The sequence below is a fragment of the Periplaneta americana genome, chromosome 14 (assembly GCF_040183065.1).
Source record: "Periplaneta americana isolate PAMFEO1 chromosome 14, P.americana_PAMFEO1_priV1, whole genome shotgun sequence".
Taxonomy (NCBI): domain Eukaryota; kingdom Metazoa; phylum Arthropoda; class Insecta; order Blattodea; family Blattidae; genus Periplaneta; species Periplaneta americana.
This window is the reverse complement of record NC_091130.1, coordinates 128,280,273-128,293,604: the sequence shown is the minus strand read 5'-3', so window position 1 is coordinate 128,293,604 and position 13,332 is coordinate 128,280,273. Positions and strand designations below refer to the sequence as shown.

The 13,332-nt window shown below is 33.0% G+C and overlaps 1 protein-coding gene across 39 annotated transcripts in view; it reads right to left on the bottom strand.

The window, feature by feature from the left end:
* LOC138713728 (longitudinals lacking protein, isoforms H/M/V-like) overlaps positions 1 to 13,332 on the bottom strand; it is a 614,547-nt gene that overhangs the window by 456,389 nt on the left and 144,826 nt on the right. Inside the window, exon 5 of one of the 39 annotated variants that reach the window (XM_069846072.1) lies at positions 294 to 3,374. The exons of 37 other annotated variants lie outside the window; for them this stretch is intronic. In XM_069846072.1, the coding sequence (XP_069702173.1) occupies positions 3,040 to 3,374 (335 nt within the window). In that variant the 3' untranslated portion in view covers positions 294 to 3,039. Of the gene's footprint in view, positions 1 to 293; positions 3,375 to 11,758; positions 13,215 to 13,332 lie in introns of those variants that run through there. One more of the 39 variants, XM_069846045.1, reaches the window with a different exon arrangement.

The window sequence follows — 13,332 nt, the reverse complement described above, 5'->3', positions numbered from 1 at the left end:
TGAATTAATACATCATCTGTCAGAAAACTGTCACAACTCTTAAAGTACTAACGTAGAAAGCAGATGGTTTTAAAATAAAATTCAGAAGACCTCCCACTTGGTCTATTTATTTTTTTCGTTTCACTAATACACATTACATAACTTGCAGTACATTGACTTAATAATTCGTAATGACGAGGAAAAGTTAATGTAATATTAAATAACACTTACTGTAATTAGTTACAAGCCAATTTCATTATTAACACAAGTCATGGATAGATGTCTCTGGTGCACACTGCACTAAATAATAACAATTTTCATCATATTCAATAGAAGCAGAAATTGTGTTCATTCGGCCAATGCATGAGCAAAGCAGTACTAGCTTCTCCATATGATTCTTATTTTTAAAATTAGTTATTTAACGACGCTATATCAACTACTAGGTTATTTAGTGTCGATGAAATTGATTATAGCAAGATGGTATTTGACGAGATAGGGCCTAGGATTCGACATAGATTATACTGACATTCACCTTTCAGTTGGGGAAAACCTCGGGAAAAAAAACAGGTAATCAGCCCAAATGGGAATCGAACCCACGCCCATGCGCAGTTCCAGATCAGAAGATAAGCGCCTCCATCGACTGAGCCAGTGGCAGATTCTTATTTTGTTAATTCAATATTTGTGTTGCATTTTATACTATACTCTTTCATGCATTACCACTATTTATAACATTTCGTTCTTTACTTTAAAAGAATACGTAATTGAAGTAAAATATACATTACACAGAATCCATAACTGGAAATAAGTGCCTCCCCCCCCTCCCTCCAAGATATTTTAAAGAGAGTATTTTGAGGTTTATAAAAACAAGTCGATTTCTTACATAACTGAAACAGAAATACGCAAATAAACTACTTTATTTTATTTAGATAAAGAATAAGACTTTCATTATTCAAAGACAGGGCTATTATGCGAAGTTATGTAATGCTTCCGAAATTGTAAGAGTGTTTTACTAAGTATAAGAAGAAAAGTCCACCGCTGGGGAGTAATGGTTAGCACGTCTGGCCATGAAACAAGCAGGCCCGGATTCAAATCCTGTTTGAGACAAAATACCTAGTTGGGGTTTTTTCTGGGATTTTCCCTCAACCAACAGAAGCAGCAGAATTGCTGAGTAACTTTCGGTGTTGGACCTCAGACTCTTTTCGCCATCATTAATTCACATATTATCATCATCCACACAATAGCCTGGGTTAAGTTCACAGTGCAGCATGCTGTATACTGCATTTTATTTCATGGAGTGCAGTTTCATAGAAAGGACTTTGCCGACAGACCTTCTACTGCCCCCTACTAATTGGTTGTCATAAATAAATGTCTTCCTTACTGCGACGGAAATCTTGTCTTCTCCTGTCAGTAACCAATCACAACCATCGTTCAGAAGAATTGACAGGCTCCCGTCAAATCCATGTGGAGTCAGAGTTGCCGCATCTTTCCGAATTCCAAGAATCCCGCCAGTCTCACTGTCTCATTTCGAGGGTCACCAGGATTGTGGCAACTGTGCAATGTTCGGACGAGGGGACAAGATAGAATTATCAGAGGTGTTTGTGTAGGAAGTCATTAATCTGTTAGTGGGTGTTCAAAGGAGCCACCGAACTGCACTCCTTGAAATAAAATGGAGTATACTTGTACAAGAATGCAGCTGTTCAGCTACCCAATCATTCACAGAATAGGAGTGGTAAGCACAATAAGTCTCAGGCTGCAGTGTAAGCCTTCTGGTCTCTCCTCCATACAAGAGAGGAGTATAAGAAAATCATTTGATTTTAAAGGAAATTCCATCTTCTTTTTTATTTTACATTTGTATTTGTTATCCAGAAGTAATTTCTTACGAATTAAATATATTCAAATATTCTGAATAAAGGATGTCAACTTATCTTAATGCCTCGTAAATGCTACCGAAATTTAAAGAAACTAACATATCTGTAGGGGAAGGGACTTTTTCAACATTAGTAAATTTGTCTGAATTTTTACCAATTTAGGACAGAGCAAATGATAAATTAAACCACCTTTAAACCTTCATATCCAGATGTACATCATGGTACAAAACAACACAAATATTACTGGTGAAAGAAATGCACAAAAAAAGTTTTATTTATTCACACTAAATAACTATGTGAAAAAGTCGTGCCATTATTAATAAGAAAGCAATGTATTTTTATTTCAGCAACTCGTGATATGCTTTGTGAATGTGTCAGCTGTTTCACTAACTCAGCTGCCTTAATACTAAAAGCATAGCACATGAATGGAATGATCACATTTACTACTTCTATTCACTTTGTCCTCATATTATAGAAGAGTATAAAAAAAAACACTTTTGTAATTACATACCATCAGACCCAAGACATGGATTTGCTATTGCTTGGGGGATGGAGGAGAGCAATATACTATAGTAATGATACGTCAAACATTTTTCTACAGAATACAGGAATTAAGTGATTAATTAAATATTACTGAATGATTTTAAAGGAAAAATAAACAATGAATTTAACGAAGTAAACTATTAACCAAATAGTCCTTTTCAAAAATGTAGGGTGGACATTATTTATTTTGCTTTCCCTTACACTATGCCATTGTGAAGTATTAATACAACAGTAAATAGAACTTACAAGCTTAACTATATGTAATGAAACATGAAGCTAAGTATAATTCAAATACTTCTAGAATAACAGCTAGATTTAATCATATAAATAAAATGACAAGAATTGATATTACTGAATAGTTATATAAAAGATATCATTACGAAACTTACATATGAGATATCTCAAAGTAGTAATAGTAAATTGTCCTATGATCTCTTTGGAGACAACTAACATCAATTAACTATATGAAAATTTCATGAACAGAAGTTAAAGAACTTTGAATAAATATACTTTTCATTTTTGTTTTAATCAAAAGATTTAACATTATCCCTCAGTTCTACATTCAAAATTATATAACGATTTTAAGAACTCAAAAGAATTAGTTTCTTGTAAAGCACTGATGAATCTCCCTCATTGCTGTGAATAATTTTTAAGACTGATGCTTATTTTTAAGATGACGTTTCATGCTACACAATTGTCTTGTTCGTAATGGACAATATGGGCACTGATACGTAGGTTCTTTGTTGCATTCGAGATTCATGTGTCTCTTCAATGCACTACTCCACATGTATCCTCGACCACATTTCTTGCACACGAATTTCTTGGTACCTCCCACACGTCTCATGCTACGCCACGACACCTGTTGTTGAACATTGGAACTGTAGTCGCTTGACAGCTGTTGCATGTTGATACTGTACTCATCTGACACTTTTGCCATGGAATGTTGATATACATTTTGCCATATGTTCCACGTTCCACTGAAGTCTAGAAACATAAGAAGTTACAGCTATAATGTAATACTTGTAAGAAACATATATATACACAAATGGTTTGATCTGATTTCTGAACACATGAAAAAATGGTGTTCAATATGGAACTCTGTATGTACAAATATAAAACTTCCTTAAAGAACCCTTGTTAATATTATAATTCAGATAAGAATAGAAAAAGATAGTAATCACAATTATTACTCCATAACTATGTACAATTCTTACACTTAGATGATATTAAACATTCTATCACTACGCACTATTATTTTAAATTCAAATCAAAATAAAGATTAAAATGTTAATTCTCTCATTTTTAAACATGTTATAAAACCAACAAATTGGCTTACTTTCGGGATCATACAATTCACTTTTTCTTCTAGCATATTCTATGAGGTCAATTTGTGTTTTACGACTAGAAATTTTATCAAGTTTCCAGCCAGGTAAAATGTTGGTGATACACCAATGTTTCGAGGATGTTCATCTTCCTTATCTTCAGAATAAACTGATAACTGGGGGGGATATTGTGTTCCATATTTATAGTGTTGGGAGGAAGAGCCAGCTGAGCAGCTAGGCGCTGAATGGGTTGTCATGTCGCAGACCGTAGTGTGAATGCGGCTGATGTGTTCCCTTGTGATGTGCAGAGCTGCCTGATCACAAGTCTCTTGGAAAGCCCAGCGGATATGTTCTCCTGAGCCCTCCTAGTTATCAGTTCACCCTGAAGACAAGGAAGATGAACATCCTCGAAACACTGGTGTATCACCAACATTTTACCTGGCTGGAAGCCCAAGAAAATTTCGAGTCATTATGTCGCCAGGAAAACTTCAGTAGTTATTGTGTTTTATGGTTTTCAGTTGTACCAAGAAGGCTTCCACAGTGGAATTAATATTTTTGCATGTACCTGGAAACTATGATATATCTAAATGAATTGAAGGGCTTAATGAAACAAGGACCTATCCCACTCTCCCATTCAAATTAGTTTTCTTTTTTGCAAAATATGGTAGCAGTGTATATGTTCTAGAGTTTTTTTTTTTTTTTTCTTATGAGATATGCCTAACCTTGTTATTTTTGTTATTGAAGAAGAGGAGCAAAACTCACTGCTTCCCTTATTGGTGGAAGAAGTTTAAAAACACGGGAAGGCCCTTCTTCCATCAAACCTTTCAAACTTTATTAGGTCTATAAAACTGCATTTCCCTTAAAGTTTCTTTATAGTGTTGTGTATCTTATAATTAAGGAATATATCTTGAAATATAATTGAATCACTAAATATGAAAAGGAAATAAGTCCCAGTTTTGGCAAAAATGAGTTAAGACTGTAGTCATACTAATTTCGGTATGCTCTTTCATTATGCATGAAAAGGGAACATATCCCGCATTTCCTTAGTCTAGATTTCAACACTTTAGTTTTCATATTTACTTTGAAAAATGAGCTCAGTCCACGACTTGTTCCCTTCACATAAGAAATTCAAGTTTGTTGTTCCTGTGATCTAGAGGGAAAATATGTAACATGAGTAAAATTGTGTCAAACGATGAAAGTAGTGCTGCTTCAAGTCCTGCAAAACGCAAGAAATGTGTTGTAAACAGTGATCACTACAAGGAAAATCGAATAAAAATGGCTGAAGTCAGGAGTTTATGTAATAACCGACAGCTTTCAATGTTTCTATATTTTATACTCTACTATTGTTCATAAATTGGCATATAATAAAGCTTTTGATTTCAATAACAGAGATAACAATACATTTTGTTTAACATTTTTACAATATATTTCATTAGATATGAAAGGGGAACAAGTCCCCACATAAAAAGTTCTTGGTTTCTATGTTTCTATGGTCTACACTCTACTATTGTTCATAAATTGGCATACAATAAAGCTTTCGATTTCAATAACAGAGATAACGATACATTTGTTCAATATTTTTTACAATATATTTCGTTAGATATGAAAGGGGAACAAGTCCACACAAAAACATTGTTTCCATAGGACAGAATAAATTGAGAAATACACATGTTTTTTAAATAAATATCTTGTGTAGACTTGACTGTTTCATAGGAATATTTTCGATGCAATTTGTTTATATTTCGTTGTGTGCAGAAGTTATTTGTGTTTTTCTCAAAACTAACTGAAGGTGACTTATTCCCTTTTCATATTTAGTGATTCAATTACTGTTGTTGTTGTCATATATAATTTAATTATGTGTAAATAAGCGGTATGATAAATTAGTAACATCAGATTAAGCAACTGGTTCGTAAATGTTTAAACTAATATCGTGTACATGAAAAACCTAAAATAGTTATGTAGAACTGAATAGCTGCTAATGATACTGTAAGTCATGTAAAATAAAATCTAGCATGTCTGAACCCTTCAGTACTTCTGATTTCCCACTGTTATACTGAACATGACTGGAACATATTAATTGTTTGTTAGTATGCTTCATATCACTTCTTAACTTGTTTCCTTCCTATGCATTGTGATTTAGTATTTTAACATGAAATGGAATAAGGAAGTCCATATCTGAAATTATCAATGACAGAAATGTACTACTGTATTTTCACACCATACGGCTACTTGTACTTTACATTAGAATTACAGAATAGTCAAATGAGTAATACATACAAACAACATATGACGTCAAAGTAACATTGCAAACAATGCAAAGAAAAGACTTTCATACGTAACATAATTTAGAAGTTAGGTTGAATATAATAGGTACAGTATGTAGACAGGGAGAATATGGTAGATAAGTAAATAATCATAATGTAGGTTAGAGCTGAAGGCTTTAGTTTAATTCAGTTCAGTGTTTGTTATTTATATGGTTTTTATTCACATATTGGCATTCTTGGGGTGGGGGTGGGGGGGCCACGCGTATGATTGAAAGTGAAGATACTATTTTGAGCGAGACTGTGGTCCAAAGCTTCCAAAACATGAAAACTGTCTGCTTCAGATGTGAGTCTCTTGTTTGATTCAGTAACAAATTTTTTAAGTTTGGATGCTAAATATCTAGGCAATTTTTTGAGCTATCAATTATAAAATGATACATAAACAAAATTAAATAGTTTTAATCATTCAATGAATGTTATTAATAATATTTTTAAAACTTTTTCCTCAAAATCATACTAGAATTAAAGTCTTAAAATATTGATGAGACTAATTTTCATGTAAGATAGTGAAGCTTGGACCATACATAAATGTGATGAACACCAAACTACTTCCAAGAAAATGTAGTTTTTAAGAATAACTCAGACTGCTACACTAAATTAGACAAGAAGAAAAGTACTGATATTTTAGAGCAATTAAATATTAATTCAATTTTAAAAACATTCAAAATTAGAACCAAATGAAGATCTCACATAATCAGAATGACTTCTGAATAAGTTACCATCTAAGAAAAAAAAAATCTTTCAGCTGTCTGCTAAAATGGTTGAGTAACACTGCAACAGGGTATTAGGCCAAAAACATAATTGGAAGAATAAGAATAAGAGTGTCACTGAATTTCACCATTCTGTTAAAAGATTAAACTTATTTTGCACAAATCTTGTGATTATATTACTGTATTTATACTTTCAACTCTTATTTTTCATTTTAATTTCCAAATTTGTTTCGTTCTTTTTCTGTTTCTTCCTTCACCTCTTGTAAGTTTAAAACCACGACAAATTTCCCCACCCCAACTTCGAATTTGAGATCTTTTTGTAAATTTGTTAACAACTGTATCAACTATGAAGTTACCTAGCATTGGTGAAATTAGTGATAGCAAGATGAGTCCGAGGATTCACCATGAGATTACCTGAATATGCTCTGTAGTTGGAGAAACTCCCCTCTCCAAAAATCCACATAATCATGCCAAGTAGAATTCAAACCCACGCCCAAAGGCAACCCTGAAGCACAACTCCTGCTCATTAATATAGACGATGCCAATGACCTAATTTGAATTTAAATGTATACAAATTTTCTTACTAAGTCTACAAATTTTCTTATTAAGTCTATCTTTGAACCTTTACTCCCCACCTCTGGCTACTAGCAACAGGCATCTATAATGAACACCGCTCAAAATACCCCTCATTTCTCGTGAAAAACAACAACTGAATAGACTACAGTGGACTATAGTGGACTTTACGTTGTCAGCAAACAGCTGGATACATTAAGAAGATTGATTGGTTGATTAATTGATATCTTTGAACCTTCAATGAAATGTTACTTGCCAATTTTATTGTTTCATTCGTTTAAAAAGATAACAAAGAAATTATTATAGGCCTACATAACACAAAATAGTTCAATTTTCTCTATCCCATTTTGGTCTCTTAATTTTTGCAATGTTTCTTGAATTGATACATAACTTTATAAATAGAAAAAGTGTTTTCAAATTACTAGATTAATTATTATTATTATGATATCCAATGTCCTGGATCTTGGTAATTACACCATTTTTCTTCTTGCTTCCCAATATAAGCTAGTTATATCTTGTGCACTTAATGTTTACTTAGAGCGCTGCATTCATTACAGCATCTGTGTTGCATAACATATAGGTGTCCATGTCGAATATTTTCTTCCTGTTCAAATGGTGTATCAAGCAGTCATGACCTGTTGGAATTCAACATTTGGCTACGGTATCCTTGCAGTCTAACGAATGTTGGGGTTTTCCTTCGATATCTATTTTGACCCACTTTTTTCCTTGGTAAGAGTAATTATTATGCTAATCCTGTTTCAAAAGATGAAGTAGATCTTAAATTTGAGAAAAATTAAGACCATAAGAAATTATGATTGTGTGTCTCTCCACCCACCCACTGCACACTGTTCCTTTTGAGATATTACTGAAAGAATTTTGTTCATATTCAATATTTACAAGTTTATTTTACTAAACAGTAAGCACATTAATAGTAAACTTGTTACTCGGAAAATAGCTACTTTATTTTATATATATTATTTTAATGTACTGAAGTACATATGATATTTCCATGCAGATATTCTGCATCATCATACGATGAAAGAGTAATGTAACGGAGAAAAACTCTCTCCGGCGCCGGGATTTGAACCCGGGTTTTCAGCTCTACGTGCTGATGCTTTATCCACTGAGCCACACAGGATACCCACCCCGGCGTCAGACAGAATCGTCTGATACCCACCCCGGCGTCGGACAGAATCGTCTGAGATGAATCTGTCCGACGCCGGGGTGGGTATCCGGTGTGGCTCAGTGGATAAGCATCAGCACGTAGAGCTGAAAACCCGGGTTCAAATCCCGGCGCCGGAGAGAGTTTTTCTCCGTTCCATTACTCTTTCATCATACTTTATTTTAGCTATTAGCAGCATGAACAGGATTTGCTCAAGAATGCTTTTAAAGATTTTATCATATTCTTCCCTAACATAAGAAATAATGTAGTTGAATAATTTCAAGAGAAAAATTGTTCCAGGGCCAGGTATCGAACCTGGGACCCTGGCTGAGCATGCCAATGCTCTACCGACTGAACTACCCAGAAACTATACCAGATCCCAGCTCAATTTTCCCCATAATTAGGAACATTAAATCCAGATGTTTAAGATAGGTAGGGCATGTAGCACATATGAGTGAATCCAGAAATGCATATAGTGTGTTAGTTGGGAGACATGAGGGAAAAAGACCCTTGGGGAGGCCGAGACATAGATGGGAGAATAATATTAAAATGGATTTGAGGAAGGTGGGATATGATGGTAGGGACTGGATTAATCTTGCTCAAGGGACCGACAGTGGGCTTATGTGAGACTGGCAATGAACTCTCAGGTTCTCTGAAAGCCATTTGTGAGTAAAGCACATAAGTGTAAAGTTCAAGTATGTGAGATACAGGTAAATCTGAAGCTTCCAAGACACCAATCTTAAAACAAAATAACAATTGTCTTTTGTCAGTAATAATTGAAGTAAAACTACTGCCCACAAATATGCACCATTTAGAAATTTCAAAACACACTTTAAAAATTCCACCTCTGAGGTTCGGTGATATGTAAACTTACACAGATTAAGTAGGACTATTATAAGGCTGATTAGTGAAATATGTTACTGGTCAGCGATGTATGCAATGGATGACCACCTACATCATTAGCTCCTACCTTAGTTACCTCAAGAGTGATGTCTTATTTGTGTCACTTAATGAGGTTCCAACCTGTCTTAGGACTGCTGACTAAACAAGGATTGTACATATCTTTCTAAAACATAGAGATGTGATAATTTGAGAAATAAATCATTTATTAAATATACAGTAATAACTGGTTACAAATTTATTAGAATCAATAACTTCACTTTAAGTAAGTGAAAAAACTGGCATGCGTCAAACTAATAAAAAAATTGAAAATAATCATGCATGTATGTATACACAAACTGTCGTACAGTCTCTGCAATACTACAGTAGTATACCACAGAATAAAAATCATTCCAAATTGAATTCACTAGTTGGCAAGATAACTTATGGCACTTTCACTATGACGTGTCTATTTTTCTTCATTCTCGAATTTCAAATTTCAGTCCCTAGCATGAATTATAAATACACAGTAAAACTTCTGTAAGTTGGACACCTTACAGTTTCACCAAAACGTGTCAAACTTACATAAGTTTCCAAGATATTGAGTGGATCAAAAATTCTTAATGCAGTAGTGTACCCTGCATGTGGTACTGAGCAAGGAAAATACACAAAGTATTTTACTGTTATAAGTACTATAACAACTGATTAAAAAACCTTGTCAATTTATAGCATTTTAACTGGTTCCAAAGTAAAAATATCCAAGATACACACTTATCCAACTTGAGAGGTTTTACCATACAACAAAACAATATGCTGTTACCAACAAACGTCTTAAATCAAGAAGACATATATCATTAATTCAAACTTTCTCTAAAGTACATAATATTAAGGTATCAGTATTTCCTAAACAAACGTTAGGTAAGCTATCAACAAATACATTGAATGGGCAGAAAAAATGTTCTCAGTTAACACATAACTTCAAGGCACCTAACTGCAAAGTCACTAGTCTTCAGATAACCCCCACTAGGATCTGTGCCACACAAATGGTACTGCTCCCATTAACTGAAATTCTCTGACTTCAATCTATAATGCCATGAATTAGACGAAAAATGTTATTTTGAAATACATACCATACAGATTCTCCATAACGTTTGTGTCAATATTGTGGATTCTGATGTATCTTTTGTGAATTTAGTTGAAAATGTCTTATTTCGCGCTAAAAAACAATAGTTTACGTTTTAATATGCAAATAAATCCCGAATTTGAAACACTCAAGCCAAATTATACATCAAAAGACATGTTGCTAAAAAGTTTGCGCATGTTGTTAATATCAACATATATTTGCTATTATTATAATATGATATGTTTTTATTAATTAATATTTATTAACTTCAATATATCTTTAATTTCGTTACCCATTATACAATTTTGATCCAGCAATTATATCACATAATATGTGAGACATTTCAGCATCTTTTTACAGTTAAAAGAAAATCATTTGTAAAAGAACTGTGCATCCTCATCTCACTTCCTTATTGAGGATAAGGGAAAAGTAGAAAGACACAGATAGCACAAGGACAAAAATGAGTCAACTGGATCACAAAATCTTGATTAAATTTTTCATTTCTGACATTTTATTTCCTCACACCCCAGAAGTTAAATTATGGAAGCATAATTTTACATATTATCAAATTATTGGCCAACGCTAATGTATAAACTTCATAATTATTACAGCACATGTATAAATATAATTCTTGAATGTTATTTATTTTATTTAAATTTAGTGTATTTCTCAATAAACTCAATTCTCATACTCCAAATGTGTGCTCATGAAATTACTTTACAGTAAAAACTGTCATGTTATTTTACTCAAATAGAAATGCAAGTAAGAATATAGTTTCTCAACTGAAATGATTGTAGTTAAAAAATAAATAAATCAAAACCTAAATTTAATTTACTCTCTTTAAACAGGATTTTTCGATGTAGGCTCTAGTATAACTATTTCATTCTCAAACCATCAACACTGCAGACCTACATATTATTATTATGCATAGTTTCTTTGAAACATAAATACCGTAATTGTTCCTGAAAATTGTACGTCTATTTCCTGTTATTCTATTATTTAAACCACGAAAGAAGAGTAAACATTTTTTAGTAACTAATGTAATCTATTCAAAGCATAAGTTTGTTGTAGGAAAAGAATAAATTTGAATTTAGTTGAATAGGATGCATTCTCCATTACATTCTACGATATTCCATGTGTACCATACTGACTGTGAGTATAGAAGTAAGAGATCAGCCAGTTTAAAATTACATGAAGCCACTCATATTTTATTCAAGAAAAAATGATCAGACTGCAAACAACCACATAATATTACATTAAATAGTTTATATTAATAACAGCTGACAAGAGAAATGAGAAAAATGTATGAAGTTTCCACAAAATAGTCCATATCAAATTAATGTGAGACGCAATTAATTTTATGTCATTAATAGATTTTTTATTAAAAATTAAAATCTGTTGTCATATTTTTTAAATGTCATGAAAATTTTGCACATCTTACTTTCGTTCATCACATTTCACTTAGCAATCACCTATAATAGTTACGAAACTTTCATCAGGAAGATAAACTCTTAATAATCAGTACTCTATCAAACATGGAGAAAAATAAAAAAAATAATAAAACAAATAAAACAAATGAAGTCATTAATCATTCGATTTTAATACAATATATCGTCAGGCCTATTGAGGAGATCAGAAATGTTTCTTGCTTTACTGAATTTATTTTTATTATCTGAGGATTCAATAATGATAAATTAAACCCGTGCAATACAACGATATGAAATTTAGTAATACTGTGTTTAGTCTATATACTGTAAGTCAATCTTCAAAGCACTTTCTTCTATTGAATATTCACCTTACTTTAAAAAAATAGGTGGTGTGTGGGTATGGAAATGACTGTATAAGAGCATGTTATTTTCAAAGGTTAATCCACAAAGAACACAAGGGACTCTACGTCTGATATCAAAATTTTCATGATGTAAACTTTCATCTGAATCATTTAACCGACAAGCTGAAGGATTAACTTGTAATTCAGATGAGCCATTAATCTGAAGTATATTAGATGGCTGCTGTACTTGTGAAACATTACCAGGTGTCCCGACTTGCAACTGTTTAGATGATTGATCAATCTGTGTTAGCTGAGAAGAATGATTAAACTGTATTTCATCTGGCACTTGATCGACACCTTCAAGATCATTAGATCTATTACTGCACAAACCAGAAGACCATTTGCTGACAGTATTTGGTGTAGTGGTGGGAAGTAATGGAACTCTATCTAATTCAGAATCATCACAACCATATGATGCAGGGACAAAGGGAAGAATGCGTTGCAATTTAACATATGGAATTCGGTCAGTACTTAAATTATAATCATGGTTTGTTAACAACAAAGGTGCACTTTTTCTATCATCAATTGCACGTCTGGATCCTTGATTTGATTGATTACGTTTATTTGAATTAAATTCCTCACAGACTGATTTGCTTCTCCTCAATTCTGCATTATATACCTTCTTGCATTTAGAACTATTTTTGGAAACAGAAGCAAAACGTGTTTCAGATAGACTTCGTTTTCGTGTTCCTGCCTGTTCCACACTCCTAGATCTTAAACGGATGGATCGTCTCAACATTCGAGGTGAGACATCAGAATAATCAGAAACTGAATTATCTGAATCAATGAAGTCATCAGAATTCAACTGAAAACTTTCTTCAGAAAATGTATCGCTGTAGTCCTGATCATCCTTAGACTGCAAAGTATGCGACGAAGACTGTGATACATCACCTTCCATGGAGATCCCTGAAAAACAGTGAAAAATACGCTGATAATCTGTCCAACACACTCTCATATTTAGTTAATAATTTATTTCAAATTGTAAATTTAACTTTATTAAAACTCACTATGATAGAAAATAACA